General features: G+C 34.5%; 1 protein-coding gene across 1 annotated transcript in view; it reads right to left on the bottom strand.

Moving 5' to 3' along the window:
• Positions 1–958: 958 nt before the first annotated feature.
• Positions 959–21,434, bottom strand: part of CUNH14orf39 (chromosome unknown C14orf39 homolog) — a 60,027-nt gene continuing 39,551 nt past the window's right edge. The window contains exons 13-16 of the mRNA XM_032246046.1: positions 20,659–20,837; positions 18,685–18,829; positions 7,066–7,123; positions 959–2,020 (exon numbers count right to left, since the gene is read on the bottom strand). Coding sequence (XP_032101937.1) covers positions 1,818–2,020; positions 7,066–7,123; positions 18,685–18,829; positions 20,659–20,837 — 585 coding nt within the window. The 3' untranslated portion in view covers positions 959–1,817. The remainder of the gene's footprint in view (positions 2,021–7,065; positions 7,124–18,684; positions 18,830–20,658; positions 20,838–21,434) is intronic.

Here is a 21,434-nt window from a genome sequence, read left to right as displayed (position 1 = left end):
TCGGCTAACATAAATAACTATATTATTATAATGTGATTTTGTTATTTCCCAAGTTTTGTCTACTCAACCAAGTTATAAGCTCCTTGAATATAAAACCATGTCTGTGTTCTAGCCTTTTATATGCTGTCAAGATGCCATGTGCAGTGTAGATACTTATAAATACTTATTTCATATCATTAATTGATATATGATAAAGCTAACCATACTAGTATGCTAGACATTTATTTAAAATAAAAATAAATCATGGAATCACTGAGTCATTCAAGGCTAAAACTAGTTTTGAATTTCTCAACAAATAAACCAATTGTAACATTTTTCTCCTTTCTTATATATAACCAATGTCTTTATTATATCAAAACTACTAATTATTTCAATCATAGCATCAATAAGCTAAATACCTGTTAAAAAAAGAAAAAACTCCAGATTTTTAACTGAAATTTTCATCTTTCAACCAGTTATTGAAGGTTTGGTGGGGTTTTTTTTTTTAACACTGTCTAAAGTTTTCTTAGTCTATCATTAGTTAGATTGACCTTCTTTTTTTAAAAGTCTTTGAGACAACTCAATGTAATACAACTGTGATAATTTGCAGATACCCTGAAGAAGCAGTATAGACCCTTACCCAAAATTTGATTTGCATATTGAAACTGATGATGCCACACATCCCAATAGGATATCAAAAATTTTTCTAGTCATATATTAGGGCCTTCTGGGGAGAGCTGGGCAGGCCTCCTAAGCTGAACTGAAAAATAGCTTGAGAAGCAGAGAAAGACGACTGGCTTTGGGTTTTTATGGTAGTTAGCAGGTGGGGCTGGCTGAGGGCTCCCATATGTGGTTTGAACTTCCTACTGGCACCAAAGGAGGGAGCAACCATACTTTCTGATCATCTTGGCCAGATATCGAGCAGAAAGGGGAAAGAAGAGGTTAGGTTTAAAAATCCATCAACAGTCACGTCAAAATATGAAGTCAAACTCTTTATTACTTGATAACTAGATATAACTAATTTACAAAGCACAAAATACAATGATACTGAGTAAAATGTTTATAGAAGTTCATCAAATGTTAAATATCTTCACTTAAGCTATATAATTGACAAATACTGAACATAAAAAATAAAAATGAAATTATTGAAGGAGGCAAAATTTTAAACGTTCTTCAAAAAATGTTTAAGCAAAAAAAATATATTAACAGGAGCACCGCCAGTACAACAATCCAATTTTCAGAAATTACTCTGGCCCTTTACATTTCATTTTGATCCATTGAAGGCATTAGCATAACTCATAATGTTAGCATGTTACCATGAGTCACGTTAGAAGCAAATAACACAGATTTTTTTGTTACTAACATAAATTATTTGAAATTATTATTACAGTACCACTCTGGATACTACATGGTGAAGCTGAAGTGAAACCCAATAAATTTAAAATAAAGTTTTAGTAGCTAAAGACACTTCAGCACGAATTCTGCAATCGTTACTGTAGTTCTTGTTCTTATCAAAGTACCTACAATACTACCAGAAAAGGAGAAGCAGGCTTAATATTTAAAATAAAGATTAATGAAAAAAGCATCAAATTCTATTAATAAAAGTTCTACCTGAAGACGGCTCACAAATCAAAACAAAAAAATAATGATTAGTTAATAGCACACACAAAAACCAAAATATTCAATACTTCAATATTTCAATAAATATAATCAAACAATGTTAACCATTACTGCTTTAATCAACAAAAGACAGTAGTCTTCATGTCTTAAGGAATAATGTAAATGTATGCCCTCATGACTACAGAACAGTAAAATAATTCAAGGAACTAATGACTAGCTCAAAAAAATGTAAACTGTGTTGTATTTTGTGAGGAAGATGAAAAACCTTTTAAAGAAGAAGAAGGTATTGAATTTTGACTCTGTCCAAATGAAAATGGAAAACTAAAATCATCTTTTCCAGCTCCAAATGTATGAGATGAAGTGTCTGATGGAAAAGAAAATGTAAAGCCATCTCCTCCTTCTGGCTTCTCAAATAAGTTTCCTAAGAAAGATAAATATTACAATATCATGCTCTTCATCTTATATAAAATTTTTATAACCTACTGAATTATAGCATACTGCATACAATAAATATGGGTAACACTGAATCATTCGTCTATTTAGCAGGTATTTAACTGTATTCCTCTTAAGTGCAAGGCATTGTCCTTGGTACCATGAAGGTTAAAACAGACTCAAACTTAAACCCTACTTTCAAATAATTTGAACTCTAGTATATAAAGAACGAGTATAAGAAGTAAAAAGTGGAATAAAACACCTCAATACAGAGGCACAGAAACAGACATGCATAGGATGTATTAGAGTAACAGAAATCTACTCAGCTTAGCAGGAGCAGTGAGAAATAATAAAGATGTATCGAATGGAAATAATTAATGAAGATGAGGTTGGAAAGACTGCTGAATGTCCCACTATGGAACCTGGACTTTATTTAGTAGATAACAAGAATCCATTGAAAAGTTTCAAGCAGAGATATGACATGATTTGAACTGCTTTGTATTACTCAGGAGAGAATAGGTATAAAGGCTGGAACAGGAGAGTCTAGAAGTGGGACTAAGCAAAATAAAATAAAAGTCTATGTCCAGTGAAGAGACACTGAAAGGCTGACCTTATCTACAATCATAGCAATGGTAATGGAGGAAAAAATGCTGGATCTGAGAGATGCTGTATAAGTTAAGCTTATTCAACTATTATTTACTGAGTCACTACAATATACTGTTCATGGCATTGTTCAAGGAAACTGACAGAACATTAAAAAGAGTTCTATAGTTTTAAAAGGAATTCTTAAAATATGCTTTAAATGTAGCTCTGGTTGATAGAGCCCAGAATTATCATTAAGGAAAAATAGTATTTCATTTATTATATTAACAATAAAATTATAAATAAATATATTTTCAACATTCTAATTCTATTTTAAAATCGATTATCACTAAATAACTTTTAATCTACAGTAATCAAATATGTACTTGAAACAAGTCTTTTACAATGTTTTTATATAGAATTAATCAAATAGCATATTAAGCAAAATAATTACCTTGCATCACTTTGAATGTTTCATGTATTTTTAAAATTTCAGATATTTAATAAACTTTATTTTTATTTTTAAACATCTCAATCAGGTCACCCTAAAAAGAACTGAGCCAATTAGCAGTAAGATGGATGGATGGATGGATGGATGGATGGACAAACAGATGGATGGATGGACAGACTGACTACCAGATACTTGCATTCTTCCTCTCTCCCTTTCTCACTTTATTTTTCTGACTATGTGTCTTTCTCAGTACACATCCATAAGACTTAGTGAAAAATAGGTATAATGTAAACACAGATCCAAAAAGAACTAAAATCTGAAATTTCTCTTTGAATAAATGAATTTGATTTGTTTTTAATTTCATAAGAAGTTCATATGAGGTCTTAACCAAACTCATATAATCACTATAAATAAAAGAATACATCACTGTGCAAGGCAGCAGCATAGGTGCTATGGGGAATTCAAAGGTACATTTAAAAATCCCTGCCCTCAAAAAATCTGTGATCTAGAGGAGATTTTATATGTAATTATAAATAATGATAGTGGGTAGAATGATAAAAAGTATAAAAAAGAACAGATATTCAGAAAACTGAGGGAGATATTCTCTCTTTTTTTGAAAAATAAGGTTGAGGGGATAAATAAAAGGTTTTATGGAAGGTAATTCTATCTTGAAAGACAGAAAGAGACAGAAGTTGGGGGTTACAAGAGGGAAAAAGCAGGTAAGAAAGTGTGGGCATACTTGAGACACACTGAGTTCCTGAGTCTGACCAAAGCACAGGTTATACTTATAAGATAAAAGACTTATAAGGTATGTCGGGGAATGAATACAGATTGGTTAATGAGTACAAAAATACATTTAGATAGAAGGAATAAATTCTAGTATGGAATTTAAGAATAAGTTCTAGAGCAGTAGTATGGTTTACAAGGATTTATAGTATATTTTGACATAGCTAGAAGAGAAGATTTGGAGTGGTCCCCACACACAAAAAAAGTGATAAATGGCTGATGTGATAGATATTCTAATTACCCTGATTTGACCATTACACCTTGTATGCAGGTATCAAAATATCACATGGACCCCATAAATATGTACAACTATATACCAATAAAAAACAAAACGGGTAGTTCGAACTAAATTAGAAAAGTAGAAGCATAATTTGATAGTGGGAGAGTCACTGAAGGTATCTGATTAGGGCCAGGGACATGGCCAAAATTATGGGCACTGAAGATTAATTGAGCTGTGATCTATAGGTAAACTAAAAAACAGAAAACATCAATCAGGATGTTATTGTAACAGCCCAAGTGAAGAGTAAGACTCTGAAATATAATGGTTTCAATGAAAATAGAAAATAAAAATAAATATTTAAGAGAGAGAACTGATAAAACTTGATGACTAGTTGAATGTAGTCCCAGTTACAGGGAAAAGTTAAAATTGTTACTATGTTCCAAATCTTAAGAGCCAGAATAATGGAGATGCCATTTATGGATGTCAGGGGAGCAAGTTTGATTTCAGCTACACTGAGTTTTTAATGTCAAAAAGAGATTTAAACTATACAATCAGAAATAAAATCCTAGAATTTAGAATTCAGTGCAGCAAGATATAAATTTGGTCATTATCTGTATGTATTATATTTGGAAACACTGAAGTGAATGAGTGTCAAATGAATGACAGTGTCAAAAAAAGAGGATGCGGGCTGGGTGCAGTGGCTCAGGTGCAGTTTATAGGTGCAGAGCCTACAATCCCAGCACTTTGGAAGGTCAAGGCGGGTGGATGGCCTGAGGTCAGGAGTTTGAGACCAGCTTGGTAAAAACATAGTAAAAACATAGTATGACCTGTCTCTACTAAAATACAAAAATTTGGCTCGGTGTGGTGGCATGCGCCTGTAATCCCTGCTACTCAGGAGGCTGAAGCAGGAGAATCACTTGAACCCCAGAGGCAGAGGTTGCAGTGAGCTGAGATCACGCCATTGCACTCCAGCCTGGCAAACAAGAGCAAAACTCTGTCTAAAAAAAAAAAGCGGATGTAAATAAATTTAAATTTTTAGATGGTAGACATTTAAAAAATGTCTATAATTGGTAGATTCCTTCTGATCTCATAGCATTAAATACCGTTTATAAAAATCCCAAAATCTGTGTCTCCATCTCATTGAATTCCAAATTCATATGTACAATTTCCTACTTTACTTTCACTTAGGTATCTAATAAATAGTTTTTTCAATTAAAACACTTTCTAAATGAAACTCCTGGCTCCTGTCTTACAGCCTTCCATATTTCAATAAATGACAACTCCATTCTAAGTTATTCATGTCAAAACCATGGAACATTCCTTGTTTCTCTCACTCTCAATCCTTATATCCAGGTCATAAGCAAATTCTTCCAGCTCTACTTTCAGAAAATTTTGTAACCAAAATCTGACATCTTCTTATCACTTCTACTGCCATCAGTTCTCACTTTGTATCATTTTATAGCTTCCTGATCATTCCCTGCTTTTGCCCTTGTTTCCATACAGGCTGTTCACACAGCAGCCAGAATAATTCTTTTAAAACCTGTCAGGTCATTTCAGTCCTTTACTTAAAACCTTCCAGTGGCTTCCCATCTCACTCAGAAAAAAGCTCTCAAGTTCTTAATGATCTATAGGCCCCACATGGTTTGCTTTCCATCCACCTCTTGGATTTAATCTCCCACCATTCTCCTTCCTTATTCCATTCAAATCATACCAATTAAACTATTTTTCTATGAACATACTGAGTATGTTCCCATTTCAAGACTTTTTTGCCCTTTGCTTGGAACACTTTTCCCACTAGCTTGTATCTGCACCTCCTTCTGCTCAATATTGATTTTTGGTGATGCCTTTCCTGACTCCCTTGCAATACAGCAATCACCTTCCTGACCCAAGTATTCCCTATTTCCCTCACTCTACATTACTTTACTACATAGTGCTTATCAGCAACAATAAGTAAAGAATTAACATGAAGCCTGGGCAGATTCGGGCCCACCTGGAAAAAAGACCTTGAAGCCTACTTCCCATAACACTGTTTTCTTAGAAAACACAGAATTAAGGTAAAATGTAGAATGTTGTATCTATCTAGTCTGCTGTGTGAGGCTGCACCTGAATTAGGGAAACTATGAGTCAGTATAAAGGCCTTGGGCTTCATGACTAGAATAATATAAAGGATCGGTGTTGAAGTTACAGCTCTCATGTGTCAAGGTGACCTACATGCAACATGCCTTTTGTCCATAGCAGCCTGACATGTTCCTCGGGTTGCGGTGGCAAAAGAAAGGGCATTATTTGGTTAGTTGGTGATCCTCTCAATGAAACCAAGGATGCTGTATCTACCATTATCTCTTTTCCTGTATCTTTCTATAGCATAAAGATATTAGATTAAAAATCATAATATGTGAGTCTGACTATTCCAGCCCATAACAACTGATGCTTAGTGTACTATCTGATACATTATACATTGATTTACTTGTCTATTTTCAGTTTCTCCCAGTAGAACATAAGCCATATGAGAATTTTTCATTCTTGTCCACTGTTCTACCACCAGAGCCCAAAAGCATACCTGATATAAAATATAATACATATACACATTTATATTCATATGTTGAATGAATTAGTCAATGAAAGGAAAAATGAAGAAAGAATATTCAATAAAAATTATCAAAGAGAGAGAAGGAAATTCAAAAAATACAGAAAAAAGATGGAAAATAACCAACCATATCAATTGCTGCAGAGTCTTAATATGATAATAAACACAAGATGCCCATAATGTTTAATAATTGAGAGGTCAGTAACCTTGGAGAAAGCAAATTTTAGTAGAGTACTGAGAAAAGCTAATTGCTTTAAAAAAAAAAAAAGAAAAGAAAATCAATGAGTAGTGCAGAAGTAACAGTAATTTATAATGAATAAATTCAGCACCTAAGAAAATCAGTTAGAGAAACTAAATACTGTACTAAAAAGTTAACATGTTTTTAAATGTAGAAAACTTCAAACAACTTACCAATTTCTTGCTGTGATGACAGAGGATTTAGATTTCTTGCAGAATAATGTTCATTAAACTAGAAAATAATTTCCATTAAATATTACTTGTGAAATCAGTAGGACAGTATACATATTTGAATTTAAAGCCTAGTTCTTCTAATACATAGACTTAAAGTAGACATATGGTAACTTTATATAGCACATTCTTACACTTTAAAAAATCTGTCTTCAAAACCTGTTATTTACTTATATTAAAATAAGGTCTATTGAGTTTATTCAGGCAAAATACACTGTGGTAAGGATAGCTCCCACTTTAGAATATTAATATGATCTTTTGCTTTATTCTGAAGGCCTTTAACAAATCAGGTTCTTGATATTGCTTTTTGCCTATAAACATAACAGGAAGTGGATAGCTTCATGTCAGTTCAGATCAAGTTCTACCGCCAAAAGCCTATTTTCTCAGTAAAACAGCCTTTTTAAAAAAATGAGATCATGACAGCATAGTTTTCTGTCCACTTTTTCCCCCTTCACATTGCATGGTGAGCATTTGTCCATGTCATTATTCTTCTAAAACATGACTCCGTGGCACTATAATATTCTTCCAAACAGACACACAGACAGTTTTAACTATCCTTTTATAATGGACATTTAAGTTGTCCCAACCTTGTTTCTTATATGAAAGTCATACCCGAAGAAACACTGTTATGCACAGATTCATGTTTCTTTGACAATTCAACAGCTATAAGGAAAACTGTTTTCTCATAGATTTTATAAGCCACTTGAATTTCTTTTTCAGTGAATTATCTATTTGCAAAATAAACTTTGCTCATTTATCTATTGAGAGTAATTATTTCCTTATTGGTACATATAAGCACTTTATACTCGAGATATTAATTAATTCTTTGCAATTTTATTGCAAATATTTTATATGTTCGTCATTTTCCCATTAAAATTTTTTAACATATGGAAGTTAAGATTTCATATGTAATCAAACCCAATTATTTTCTTTTGCTTCTTCTTCCATTGTTTTCATGCTTAGGGAATCCTTCCTCCTAAGGTCTGGTATTCACTGATATTTCCTCTGAAATACGTTGTGGTAACATTTTCTCACATAATTTAATGCATTTGTAACTTCTATTGATGCACAGTGTAAGATGAATGCCTAATTTACCCCTATTAATGTGTAGTCTATCCTTAACACATTATAAAATCTTTGGCTTCAAGACTTTCTAGCCTATACCATTGATCAATCAATCCTTAAAACCATTATCATATCTTTTATTACTCTAGCCTAATAGGATGTTTGCATATTTAGAAAGTAAGTTTCCCTCTGTTTCATAACATTGAGAAGTTATACTTATATCCTCTCTTTCATTCCTAATACAGGGATTTTATCAATTTTGTCAATTATTTTCCAAGAACCAACTTTGACTTTGTTAATTTTCTCTATTGTTTGTTTTTCCATTTCACTGATTTCTCTTATTATCTTATTTCTTCATTCTACTTACTTCAGGTTAGCTTAGTTCTTCTTTTTCTAGATTCTCAAAATGAAAGCTTAGGTCACTGATTTTAGGTCTTTCTCCTTTTTTGTTAATTATGTAATTATTAGTTAAATTATTTAAAGCTATCATTTTGCTCTGGCTTTGGCAACATCCCACAATTTTTGATAGGCTGGATTTTATAATGTGATAATGCAGTTTAAAATCTTCCCTAAAAGAGAACCCACTTCCTTGAAGGGAAGGACACAGTCCTGGCAGAATTCATCATGCACTGATTAAAGAGCCCCTGGGCCCTGAATAACCAGCAGTAACACGTAGGTAGTATGCTGTGGGCCTTGGGCTCTGAGAGTTGCTGGCTTCAGTTGTGACCCAGCACATTCCAAGCTGTGGTGGCTATGGTAAGAGACCCTATATGTTTAAGAAAAGCAGAGGAAAAAAGTAAAGTGCATTTTATCTTGCACACTAGGTACCAGCTCAACCACAATGGGATAGAACAAGGAGGATCTTGGGGTCCCTGAGTCCAGGCCTAGGCTCTTGGGCAGCATTTCTGGATCTGCCCTGGGCCAGAAAGGAGCCCACTGCCCTGAAGAGTGAGTCCTATGCCTGGCATCATTCACTGAAGAGTCCTTGGGCTTCAAGTGGACATCAGCAGTGCCTTGCAGACCCCCACCATGAGCTGATGGTGACAGGGTCCACAGGGAAAGGCTTCTCAGCCTGTGGAAAAGGAAGAAAAAGCAGGAAGGACTTCATATTGTGGTTTGAGTGCCAGTTTAGTCAGAGTAGAACAGAACATTGCACAAATTACTAAGGTTTTTGACTCTAATCCCAAAATCCCAGAAAGCATCTCTGGACCTGCCCAGGGCCAGGAGAACTAGCCACCTTGAAGGGAAAAACACAAACCTGGCTGGCTTCACCACCTGCTGATCACAAAGCCCTAGGGTCTTCAATGAACATAGGTGGTAGCCAGGTAGTAGTTACAGAAGGCCTTAGGCAAGACTCAATGCTGTGCTGGCTTCAAGTATGACCCAGTGCAGTCCTAGTCAAAATGGCCACAGGGATGCTTGCATCACACCGCTCCCCGCTCCAGGCAGCTCAGCACAAAGAGAGAGGCTCCATTTGTTTGGGAGAAAGCAAGGGAAAATGACAAGAGTCTCTGCCTGGTAATCCAGAGAATTCTTCCAGATCTTATCTAAGACCACAAAGGCTACACCTCTCTGAGTCTACAAAAACCACAGGGTTATTGGGCTTGGATCCCAAGTACCTTTAAATACTTGGAAAGCCCCCTCAAGAAAGACAGGCACAAAAAAGCCCAGACTATAAAGACTGCTACAATAAATACCTAATTCTTCAGTGCTTAGACTCCAACAAACAACTACAAGCATCAAGATCGTCCAAGAAAACATGAACTCACCAAATCAACTAGAAAAATCACCAGGTACTAATCCTGGAGAAACAGAGGTATGTGACCTTTCAGAGAGATAATTCAAAATAGCTGTTTTGAGGAAACTCAAAGAAATTCAAAGTAACAAAACAAGATATGCAGAATTCTATCAGATAAATTTAACAAAGAGATTTAAATCATTAAAAAGAAACAAGCAGAAATCCTGGAGTTGAAAAATGCAACTGGCATACTGAAGAGTGCATCAAGAGTCTCTTAATAGCAGAATTGAGCAGAAGAAAGAATTAGTGAACTTGAAAACAGGCTATTTGGAAATACACAGAAGAGATAAAAAAAAAGAAGTGTGAAAAAGAATGAAGCGTGCCTACAAGAACTAGAAAATAGCCTCAAAAGGGCAACTCTAAGAGCCATTGGCCTTAAAGAGGTGATAAGGAAAGAGATAGGAGTAGAAAATTTATTCAAAGAGATAATAACAGAGAACTTCCCAAACCTAGAGGAAAGATATCAAGATTCAAGTACAAGAAGGTTATAGAACACCAAGCATATTTAACCCAAAGAAGACTAGTTCAAAGCGTCTACTACACATATTCTCAAAAGTCAAGGATAAAGAAAATAAATAAATAACATATAATGGAGCTCCAATTTTTCTGGCAGCACACTTTTCAGTGGAAACCATACAGGCCAGGAGAGAGTGGCATGACATATTTAATGTGCTGAAGAAGAAAAAAACTCTTACTCTAGAATAATATATCTGAAAAAACATACTTCAAATATGAAGGAGAAATAAAGATGCTCCCAAACAAATGGAAGCTGAGGGGTTTCATCAACACCAGAACTGTCCTATAAGAAATGCTAAAGTGAGTTCTTCTATCTAAAAGAAAAAGATGTTAACCAGCAAGATGAAATCATTGGAAGGTACAAAACTCACTGATAATAGTAAGCACATAGAAAAACAGAATAATACTGTAATCATAGTGTGTAAGCTACTCTTACTTTGAGTGGAAAGACTAAATGATGAACCAAGCAAAGATAATAACTACAACAACTTTCCAAGACATAGACAATACAGTAAAACATAAAGAGAAACAACAAAAAGTTAAAATGCCAGGGGATTAAGTAAAAGTGTAGAGTTTTTATTAGTTTTATTTTTGCATATTTGTTTATGCAACTTGTTAAGTTGTCATCAGTTTAAAATAATGGGTTACAAGATAGTATTGGCAAGCCTCATGGTAACTCAATCAAAAAACACACTATGGACACATCAAAAATAAAAAGCAAGAAATTAAATCACACCATCAGAGAAAATAATCTTCACTATAAGGAAGACAGGAGGAAGGCAAAAAGGAATGAGATCCTGTCATTTGCAACAACATGGGTGGAACTAGAGGGCATGAGGGACTCCTCCCTAACTCATTTTATGAGGCCAGCATCATCCTGATACCAAAACTTGGCAGAGACTCACACACAAAAATAAAAATTTCAGGCCAATATCCCTGATGAACATCCATGCAAAAATCCTCAATAAAATACTGGCAAACCAAATCCAGCAGCACATCAAAAAGCTTATCCATCATGATCAAGTCAGCTTCATCCCTGGAATGCAAGACTGGTTCAGCATACATAAATCAATAAACGTAATCCATCACATAAACAGAACCAATGACAAAAACCACGATTATCTCAATAGATGTAGAAAAGGCCTTCGATAAAATTCAACACCTCTTCACACTAAAAACTCTCAATAAACTAGGTATTGATGGAACACATCTCAAAATAATAAAAGGTATTTATGACAATCCCACAGCCAATATACTGGATGGGCAAAAGCTGGAAGCATTTCCTTTGAAAACCAGCACAAGACAAGGATGCCCTCTCTCACCACTCCTCCTACTCAACATAGTACTGGAAGTTCTGGCCAGGGCAATCAAGCAAGAGAAAGAAAAGGTATTCAAATAGGAAGAGAGAAAGTCAAATTGTCTCTGTTTGCAGATGACATGATTATATATTTAGAAAACCCCATCATCTTAGCCCAAAATCTCCTTAAGCTGATAAGCAACTTTAGCAAAGTCTCAGGATACAAAATCAATGTGCAAAAAATCACAAGCATTCCTATACACAAGTAATAGACAAGCAGAGAGTCAAATCATAAGTGAAATTTCATTAACAAGTAATGAAATTTGTAAGTTGTATTCCTATTGTATTCTCTCAAGAGAATAAAATACCTATTCCTATTGTATTCTCTCAAGAGAATAAAATACCTAGGAATACAACTTACAAGGCATGTGAAGAATCTCTTCAAAAAGAACTACAAACCACTGCTCAAGGAACTAAGAGAGGACACAACAAATGGAAAAACATTCCATGCTCATGGATAGGAAGAATCAATATTGTGAAAATGGCCATACTTCCTGAAGTAATTTATAGATTCAATGCTATCCCCATCAAGCTACCATTGACTTTCTTCACAAAATTAGAAAAACCTACTTTATGTTCTCACTCATAAGTGGGTGTTGAACAATGAGAACACACAGACAGGGAGGGGAACATCACACACTGGGGCCTGGGGGAGTGGGGGACTAGGGCAGGAATAGCAGGGAGTAGGGGGGTTGGGGAGGAATAGCATTAGGAGAAATATCTAATGTGAATGATGAGGTGATGAGTGCAGCAAACCACCACCATAGCATGTGCATACCTATGTAACAAACCTGCACTGTCTGCATATGTACCCCAGAACTTAAAATATAATAAATAAAAAATAACAAAATAAAAAACATTAAGTAGAAAAAAAAAAGAAAAAACTACTTTAAATTTCATATGGAACCAAAAAAGAGCCTGCACAGCCAAGACAATTCTAAGCAAAAAGAACAAAGCTGGAGGCATCATGCTACCTGACCTCAAACTACACTACATGGCTATAATAACCAAAACAGCATGGTACTGGTACCAAAACAGATATATAGACCAATAGAACAGAACAAATTCCCATCAATGATAGGCTGGATAAAGAAAATGTGGCACATATACACCATAGAATATTATGCAGCCTTAAAAAATGATGAATTCATGTTCTTTGCAGGGACATAGATGAAGCTAGAAACTATCATTCTCAGCAATAATCATCAGCCTCAGAAATAACACCCCACATCTACAACCACCTGATCTTTGACAAACGTAACAAAAAAAAGCAATGAGGGAAAGATTCCTTATTTAAGAAATGGTTTTGGGAAAACTTGCTAGCCATATGCAGAAAATTGAAACCGGACCCCTTCCTTACTTCTTATACAAAAATTAACTCAAGATGGATTAAAGACTTAAATGTAAGACCTAAAACCATAAAAACTCCAGAAGAAAACGTAGGCAATACCATTCAGGACACAAGCATAGGCAAAGACTTCATGACTAAAACACAAAAAGCAACAGCAACAAAAGCCAAAATGGACAAATGGGACCTAATTAAACTAAAGAGCTTCTGCACAGCAAAAGAAACTATCATCAGAGTGAACAGGCAACCTATAGAATGGAAGAAAAAATTTTGCAATCTATTGATCTGACAAAGGGCTAACATCCAAAAATCTACAAAGAACTTAAATTTACAAGAAAAAAAATCAAACAAGTCCATCAAAAAGTGGGTAAAAGATATGAAAATACACTTCTCAAAAGAAGACATTTATGTGGCCAACAAACATATGAAAAAAAGCTCATCATCACTGGTTATTAGAGAAATGCAAATCAAAACCACAATGAGACATCATCTCACACCAGTTAGAATGACGATCATTAAAAAGTCAGGAGACAACAGATGCTAGAGAGGATGTGAAGAAATAGGAATGCTTTTATACTATTTGTCAGAGAATGAACTAGTTTGACCATTGTGGAAGATAGTGTGATGATTCCTCAAGAATCTAGAACCAGAAATACTACTTGATAAAGCAATCCCATTACTGGACATATACCTAAAGGATTATAAATCATTCTACCATAAAGACACATGCACATGTATGTTTATTCCGGCACTGTTTACAATAGCAAAGACTTGGAACCAACCCAAATGTCCATCAATGATAGACTGGATAAAGAAAATGTGGCATATATACACCATAGAATATTATGCAGCCATAAAAAAAGATGAGTTCATGTTCTTTGTAGGGACATGGATGAAGCTAGAAACCATCATTCTCAGCAAACTAACACAAAAACAGAAAACCAGACACTGTATGTTCTCACTCGTAAGCAGGAGTTGAACAGTGAGAACACGTGGACTCAGGGAGGAAAACATTACACACTGGGGCCTGTTGGGGGTTGGGGGACTAGGGGAGAGACAGCATTAGGAGAAATGCTTAACGTAGATGATGGGTTGATGGTGCAGCAAACCACCATATAGGCACCTGTATACCTATATAACAAACCTGCATGTTCTGCACATGTATCTCAGAACTTAAAGTATAATAATTAAAAAAATAAAGAAGCCAGGCACAGAAAAACAAAGTACATATTCTCACTTATTTGTGGGATCTAAAATTAAAAGCTGTTGAACTCACAATCTCAAAACAATTGAGATAGAGAGTAGAAGGATGGTTACCAGAGGCTGGGAAAAGTTGGAGGGTGTGGTATTGGGGAGAGGAGGGGATGGTTAATGGGCACAAGAATCATAACAAGAATGAGTAAGACCTAGTATTTGATAGCACAATAGGGTGACTATAATCAAAATAATTTAATTGTACATTTTTAAATAAATAAAAGAGTATAATTGGATTGTTTGTAAGACAAAGAATAAATGTTTGAGGGAATGGATACTCTAATTCTCTATGATATGATTATTTCACATTGTATGCCTCTATCAAAATATCTCCCGTACCCCCATAAATATATACATCTACTATGTACCCACAAAAATTAAAAATAAATAATAAAATCTTTTCTGATTTATCTCATGATTCCTTCTTTGATCTATGGCCTACATATTTAGGATTTTCTTAGATATCACATTGAGTTCTAACTTAATTCCACTGTGGTCAGAGAACATACTCTGATTTCAATCCTTTTAAATTCATTAAGACTAATTTTATGGCCCAGAATATGGTCTATCTTGCTGAAGGTACCATCAGAACTTGAAAAGAATATATATGCTGCAGTTGTTGTGTGTGATGTACTATAAAGGTCAATTAGATAAAGGTGATTGATGATGTTATTCAGATCTTATTGAAGATCTTTGCTGATTTTGTTGTCTAATTCTACCAGCTGCTAAAAGAGGAGTATTAAAAACCTCCAGCTATGTTTGAGTTTTTGTCTGTTTTTCCCTTTAATTCTGTCACTTTTTGCTTCATGTATTTTGAAGCCGTGATTAGGCTTTACACATTTACAATTGTTATATCTTCCTATGAATCAACTTTTTTATCTTTATGAAATGTACCTCTCATGTCTAGTAATATTCTTTAAGACTACTAGAAATGATACTAATATAGCCACTGTGACCTCCTAATACTTACAGTTTTCATGATACATCATTTTCCATCTATTTATTGTCAACCCGTCTTTGCCTTTATGTTTAAAGTATGTTTCTTATAGATAACTTTTATTTGGGTCTTCTTTTTTTCCCCCATCTTTACAATCTTTGTCTTTTAATAAAGTGTTTAGCCCATTCACACAATGTAATAATTTAAAAGTACATTATTTGGTGTAAAATTTATTTGTTTTATGATTTTTTTTTACTGTGTGTATTTTTTTTTTTTTTACTGTTCCTTCTTTTCTGCCTTTTTGGGTTGAAATTTTTTAGAATTTCATTTTATCATCAATCTTATTTTTTAATGTTTTCTTGGTTATTCTTGACCACTTTCCCCCAGGACACTTATTAATTATTTTGCCAATCTCCTTACCCAGTCGCACCACCACAAAAATAAAACAAAAAATTAAAGATAATCTCACCAGGATCCCAATTAGATTTCAATTGGACTATATTTATAAATTATATTGGGAAGAAATTTATCTTTACAATATTTTCTTCCTATATGAGTACTGCATGTGTCTATGTATTCAATAACTTTTTTCGGTAGTTTTACAGTTTTCTTTATTTAAAATGTATATTTCCTGTTAAAGTTATATACATGCATTTTGCATTCATGTTATTATGGTAAATGAGAATTAAGTAGCTATAGTCTATTTTCATGCCCAGTATACTCCTAGGAATTTCTAGTTTCTAAAGTAAGCATTTAAATAAAAAATGAGACAAAAGTTGAAGATGTAAAATACTATAGCATGTATAGTGCTATATCATCCATCAATAAATTTGTAATTTCAACAATTTAATGTAATATCAGAGATATACAAATAAAATATTCTAATCCACATCAAATTGGGTAAATGCAATTAATTAAAATGAGCAATAACATTATGACTCATATCACATTGATCCGTATGTAGGATTATTAAGTGGTTGGTACTTTTCTAAGTGCTTTATGTGTATAAACTCTAATATTCACAAACCCTATGATAATAGTTATTATTTCATTTTATAGATAAGGAAACCAAGTCACTCACCCCAAATCCCACATCTGATACAAACCTAAGTAGTCTGGCTTCAGAGTCTAGTTTTAACCACTATACTGTATTGTTTCTACTTTTTGAATAAAGCATGTCTGAATTTTCAGCTTTAATTTCTAAATATAGAAATAAGCACTTTATTTCATATCACTGAGCAGTGGAAACTAATATTAGGTCTTTTAAAATTAACCAGTGATAATGCTGCTATGTATACACAAATAGTTGGAAAGACCAATTTATAATGTGGAACTTTTTTTTTTAATTGTACTTTAGGTTCTGGGGTACATGCAGATCATGCAGGATTGTTACGTAGGTAAACATACAGCAATGTGCTTTGCTGCCTTCATCCCCCCATTATCTATATCTGATATTTCTCCCCTCATTATCTCTCCCCACCCTCCCCACCCCTCCCTAGTCCCCCACAACTGACCCCAGTGTGTGATGCTCCCCTCCCTGTGTACATGTGTTCTAATTGTTCAACACCTGCCTATGAGTGATAATATGTGGTATTTGGTTTTCTGTTCTTGTGTCAGTTTGCTAAGAATGTTGGTTTCCAGATTCAACCATGTCCCTATGAAGGACAAAAACTCATCACTTTTTATGGCTGCATAGTATTCCACAGTGTATATGTGCCACATTTTCTTTATCCAGTCTATCATTGATGGACATTTGGGTTGGTTCCAAGTCTTCGCTATTGTAAGCAGTGCTGCAGTGAACATATGTGTACATGTGTCTTTATAACAGAACAATTTATAATTCTTTGGGTAAAACTTCAGGTCCATATCCATGATGAACATCAATGCAAAAATCTTCAATAAAATACTGGCAAACAGAATGCAACAGCGAATCAAAAAGCTTATTCATCATGATTAAGTAGGCTTCATTCTGGGGATGCAAGGCTGGTTCAACATAAACAAGTTTATAAATGTAATCCATCACATAAACAGAACCAATCACAAAAACCACATGATTACCTCAGTAGGTGAAGAGAAGGCCTTTGACAAAATTCAACAGCCCTTTATGCTAAAAACACCAAAGAAACTGGGTATCGATGGAACGTATCACAAAAGAATAAAAGCTATTTACGACAAACCCACAGCCAATATCATACTGAATGGGCAAAAGCCGGAAGCATTCCCTTTGAAATCTGGCACAAGACAAGGATGCCCTCTCTCACCACTCCTATTCAATATAGTATTGGAAGCTCTAGCCAGAGCAATCAGGCAAGAAAAAAAATAAAGGGTACTCAGTTAGGAAAAGAGGAAGTCAGATTGTCTCTATTTGCAGATGACATGATTGTATATTTAGAAGATCCCAGTGTCTCAAAATCTCCTGAAACTGATAAGCAATTTCAGCAAAGTCTCAGGATACAAAATCAATGTGCAGAAATCACAAGCATTTCTATACACCAATAACAAACTAACAGAGAGCCAAATCATAAGCAAACTCTCAATCACAATTGCTACAAAGAGAATAAAATACCTAGGAATACAACTAACACAGGATGTAAAGGACCTCTTCAAGGAGAACTACAAACCACTGCTTAATGAAATAAGAGATGACACAAACAGATGGAAAAACATTCCATGCTCATGGTTGGGAAGAATCAATATCATGAAAATGGCTATACTGCCCAAAGTAATTTATAGAGTCAACGCTATCCTCATCAAGCTACCAATGACCTTCACAGAACTGGAAAAAACCACTTCAAACTTCTTATGGAACTAAAAGAGAACCCGCATAGCCAAAACAATCCTAAGCAAAAAGAACAAAGCTGGAGGCATCATGCTGCCTGACTTCAAACTATGCTACAAGGCCACAGTAATCAAAACAGCATAGTACTGGTACCAAAACAGAGACATAGACCAATGTGGAACATTTTTTACATTGAGAATTCTAGTTTGTCTGAAAGTTAGACATATCAACTATAAAGTCAAACTCATTTTTTAAACTGCTTTTAACTGCAATTTAAATTATCCCTAGCCTGAGATCCTTTTTTAATGAACAGATATCAATATGAGTCATCTGAAGTTGAAAACAAAAAGGTAATAGGGAACTTTGTCATACCATCAATACTCAGAATTTTTTAAAAATTGCCTCTGTTGACACTCTGCCCCAAGATAGCTTTGTATTAAAGAACTAAAATTACTCAAAGTTCCAGAGCACAATTTTTATAAATAAAACTTTTAGCTTTGCATATTACCTGATCTGATGAGATATCTGTATCAAATACAGAAGAATCAAATAAATTCAATCCAGGTGATCTGGAAGTATAACTCATTAGAAAGGAAAGTCCAGGGGATTCCTTTTGTGTTTGAACTTCAGGTACTGCATTTCTATTTCTGTTACTGAGAAATAAGAAATCATCAACATGTTAAAAAATCTATTATTAAACACTGAATACTGGTAAGCATCATAAGCAATAGCATAGAGGTGAGAATTAACATAGTTGGGAAATGTAGGAAGTAGTTATTGAAGTGACAATCCTATGGAGAAAGGTTTATATGAAGTGGAGAATAATGTTAAATAAAGTAGAACAATCAATTTAGGAATAATAACTATGAAACCCTACCATGAATATACTGTCAGACTCTATTCTAGGTTATTCCATAGGCATAACTTACATATTTCTCACAAGCACCCTATGAAATAGGTGCTATTACTATTATTTCCATCTTACAGTAGGGAATATTGAGGCATAGAAAGATTAAATGATTTTCTTAAAAGAATAATTAGTGTCAGAAGCGGCATTTGAATGCAGCAATCTAGATTCAAAGTCCAAACTCTTAACCTTGACACAGTGCTGTCAAGATTTTGAATGCCAGTTACAAGATTTTAGTGCTGATGAGAAGCCAGCCATTACAGTGCTATATAAGGAAGTTAAATTATAATAAGATTTGGAAAAAATAATTACACACGACAGCTTATATCAGTGGTTAAAAGCATGGATTCTATAGCCAGAATTGTCTGGGCTTAAATTTCTATTCTAACACTGATTAGTTGTATCACCTGCGATTCTGTTTTCTCTTCTGTAAAATAAAGATAATAATGTACCTACACCTAACAAGGTTGTTGTGGATATTAAATGAGCAGTATTTATAAAATGCCTAGAGCATTGCCTTGCACAGTTTGTTAAGTGTTTGTTAAATTTAATAAAAATCTGATGATACTGCCACAACTATCTCTATTACCATGAATGAGTCACTTAACTTTACAGATCATAGTTTTTTCATCCATAGAGAGAGGTTTTAACGTATGAGCTCAAATTCTTTTACAGTTCTCAGGTTTGATGATGAGTTCCATTTTTAATGTGCTGTGCTTGAGTCAACAGCATGACATTCAAATCTATAACTCTTACTCGCAATTTAAAATAAGGAAGTAGAGCACAGGTCTGATGTCAAACATCCCTGATGAAGTGAAATCTGCTTGACATATGCCTTAGAGAAACCTCAGCGTTCCGTGTTAAGGAAGAGAATGGACTAAACAGAAAGGTTAAATGCAGCCCTATTTTCTTGGCTCCAAACTACACATTTGTGGTTTCCAAAGTTTAATAATCATGTTAGAGATATTTATGCCTAAAGAGCTTGCTTAAAAGAAATGGCAAGTCTTGCTTCAAACACTACAACATATGAAGAAATGACTGATGGAACATTAGTTGATGATAAGACTACAATCTGCCATATGTGACAGTAGCTTTTCAGCCTGACATATTGGGAGGACATAGAGTCTCGCTATGTTGCGCAGGCTGTATTCAAACTCCTGAACTCAAGGGATCCTTGTCACTTAGATTCCCAAATAGCCAGGATTACAGGCTCATGCCACTATGCTAGGCTTAGCTTGACATTTTAATTTTTTTTTTTATCCTTTGGAAAAAGCTTAAGTCTACATACTACTGCTTTATAAGTACTTGGGACTTAGGCCATCTTCAGCTAAATATTGCAGGAAAAATGGGGAAGAGGATCTATGAAACAAGAACATTAAAGTGTTAATAATTGTTAAAACAGGGTGATGGGCAAATGGAGGTGTATTATATTAGTCTTTATCTTCTCTGTATGCCTGAAATACTACATAATAACTTGTTAAAGTTACAGGTACTAGACATTTTACTATTCCAATCAGTTATTTATAAAATTCAACATACAGATAATTTAACAATAATTATTAATTAAAATCCTACATTTCGAATGGGGGGGTTTTAGGAAACTGCATTTTCTCCAAAGTTTCAGGTATTTTCACAGCTTCAGGAGTTCCTAAAAATATAGGAATTTCAGACGTTCGTGGAAAATTCTCAGCTGTCTCTTCTACTTCGTCACTATCATTTTCTATTGGCTTCCCAAAATGTTCAGTATATATAGCCTGCAAATTCAAAGTAACAAAAAGCTATAAAAAACAAATGCTGCTGCATAAACGACATACATAAAAATGCATGAGGTGAAAAATACCTTATTAATCCATGATGTTAACATTTCACAGGCAAAGTAAGTGAAATAAGAATAACTGGGGAAAGTGATACTAAAACATATATCAAAATATAGAAAAATAAATATTTATTCTATTTTTCTTTTCCTTCCAGTTCCATTTTTCACTCCTACCTGAAAAAGTAAATGACAGCCAGAACATATTGGAATTGATGAAAAAATGATTAGGAATGATTTTTCTTTTTTTTTGTTTTTTTTCTTTTTTTTTGAGACGGAGTTTCACTCATGTTACCCAGGCTGGAGTGCAATGGCGCGATCTCGGCTCACCGCAACCTCCGCCTCCTGGGTTCAGGCAATTCTCCTGCCTCAGCCTCCTGAGTAGCTGGGATTACAGGCACGCACCACCATGCCCAGCTGATTTTTTGTATTTTTAGTAGAGACGGGGTTTCACCATGTTGACCAGGATGGTCTCGATCTCTTGACCTTGTGATCCACCCGCCTCGGCCTCCCAAAGTGCTGGGATTACAGGCAGGAA

This window comes from Sapajus apella, unplaced genomic scaffold, assembly GCF_009761245.1.
Source record: "Sapajus apella isolate SASKATOON/1434 unplaced genomic scaffold, GSC_monkey_1.0 scaffold59, whole genome shotgun sequence".
NCBI classification, from domain to species: Eukaryota; Metazoa; Chordata; class Mammalia; order Primates; family Cebidae; genus Sapajus; species Sapajus apella.
The sequence above is the reverse complement of the archived record's forward strand: the minus strand, read 5'-3'. Positions and strand labels throughout refer to the sequence as shown.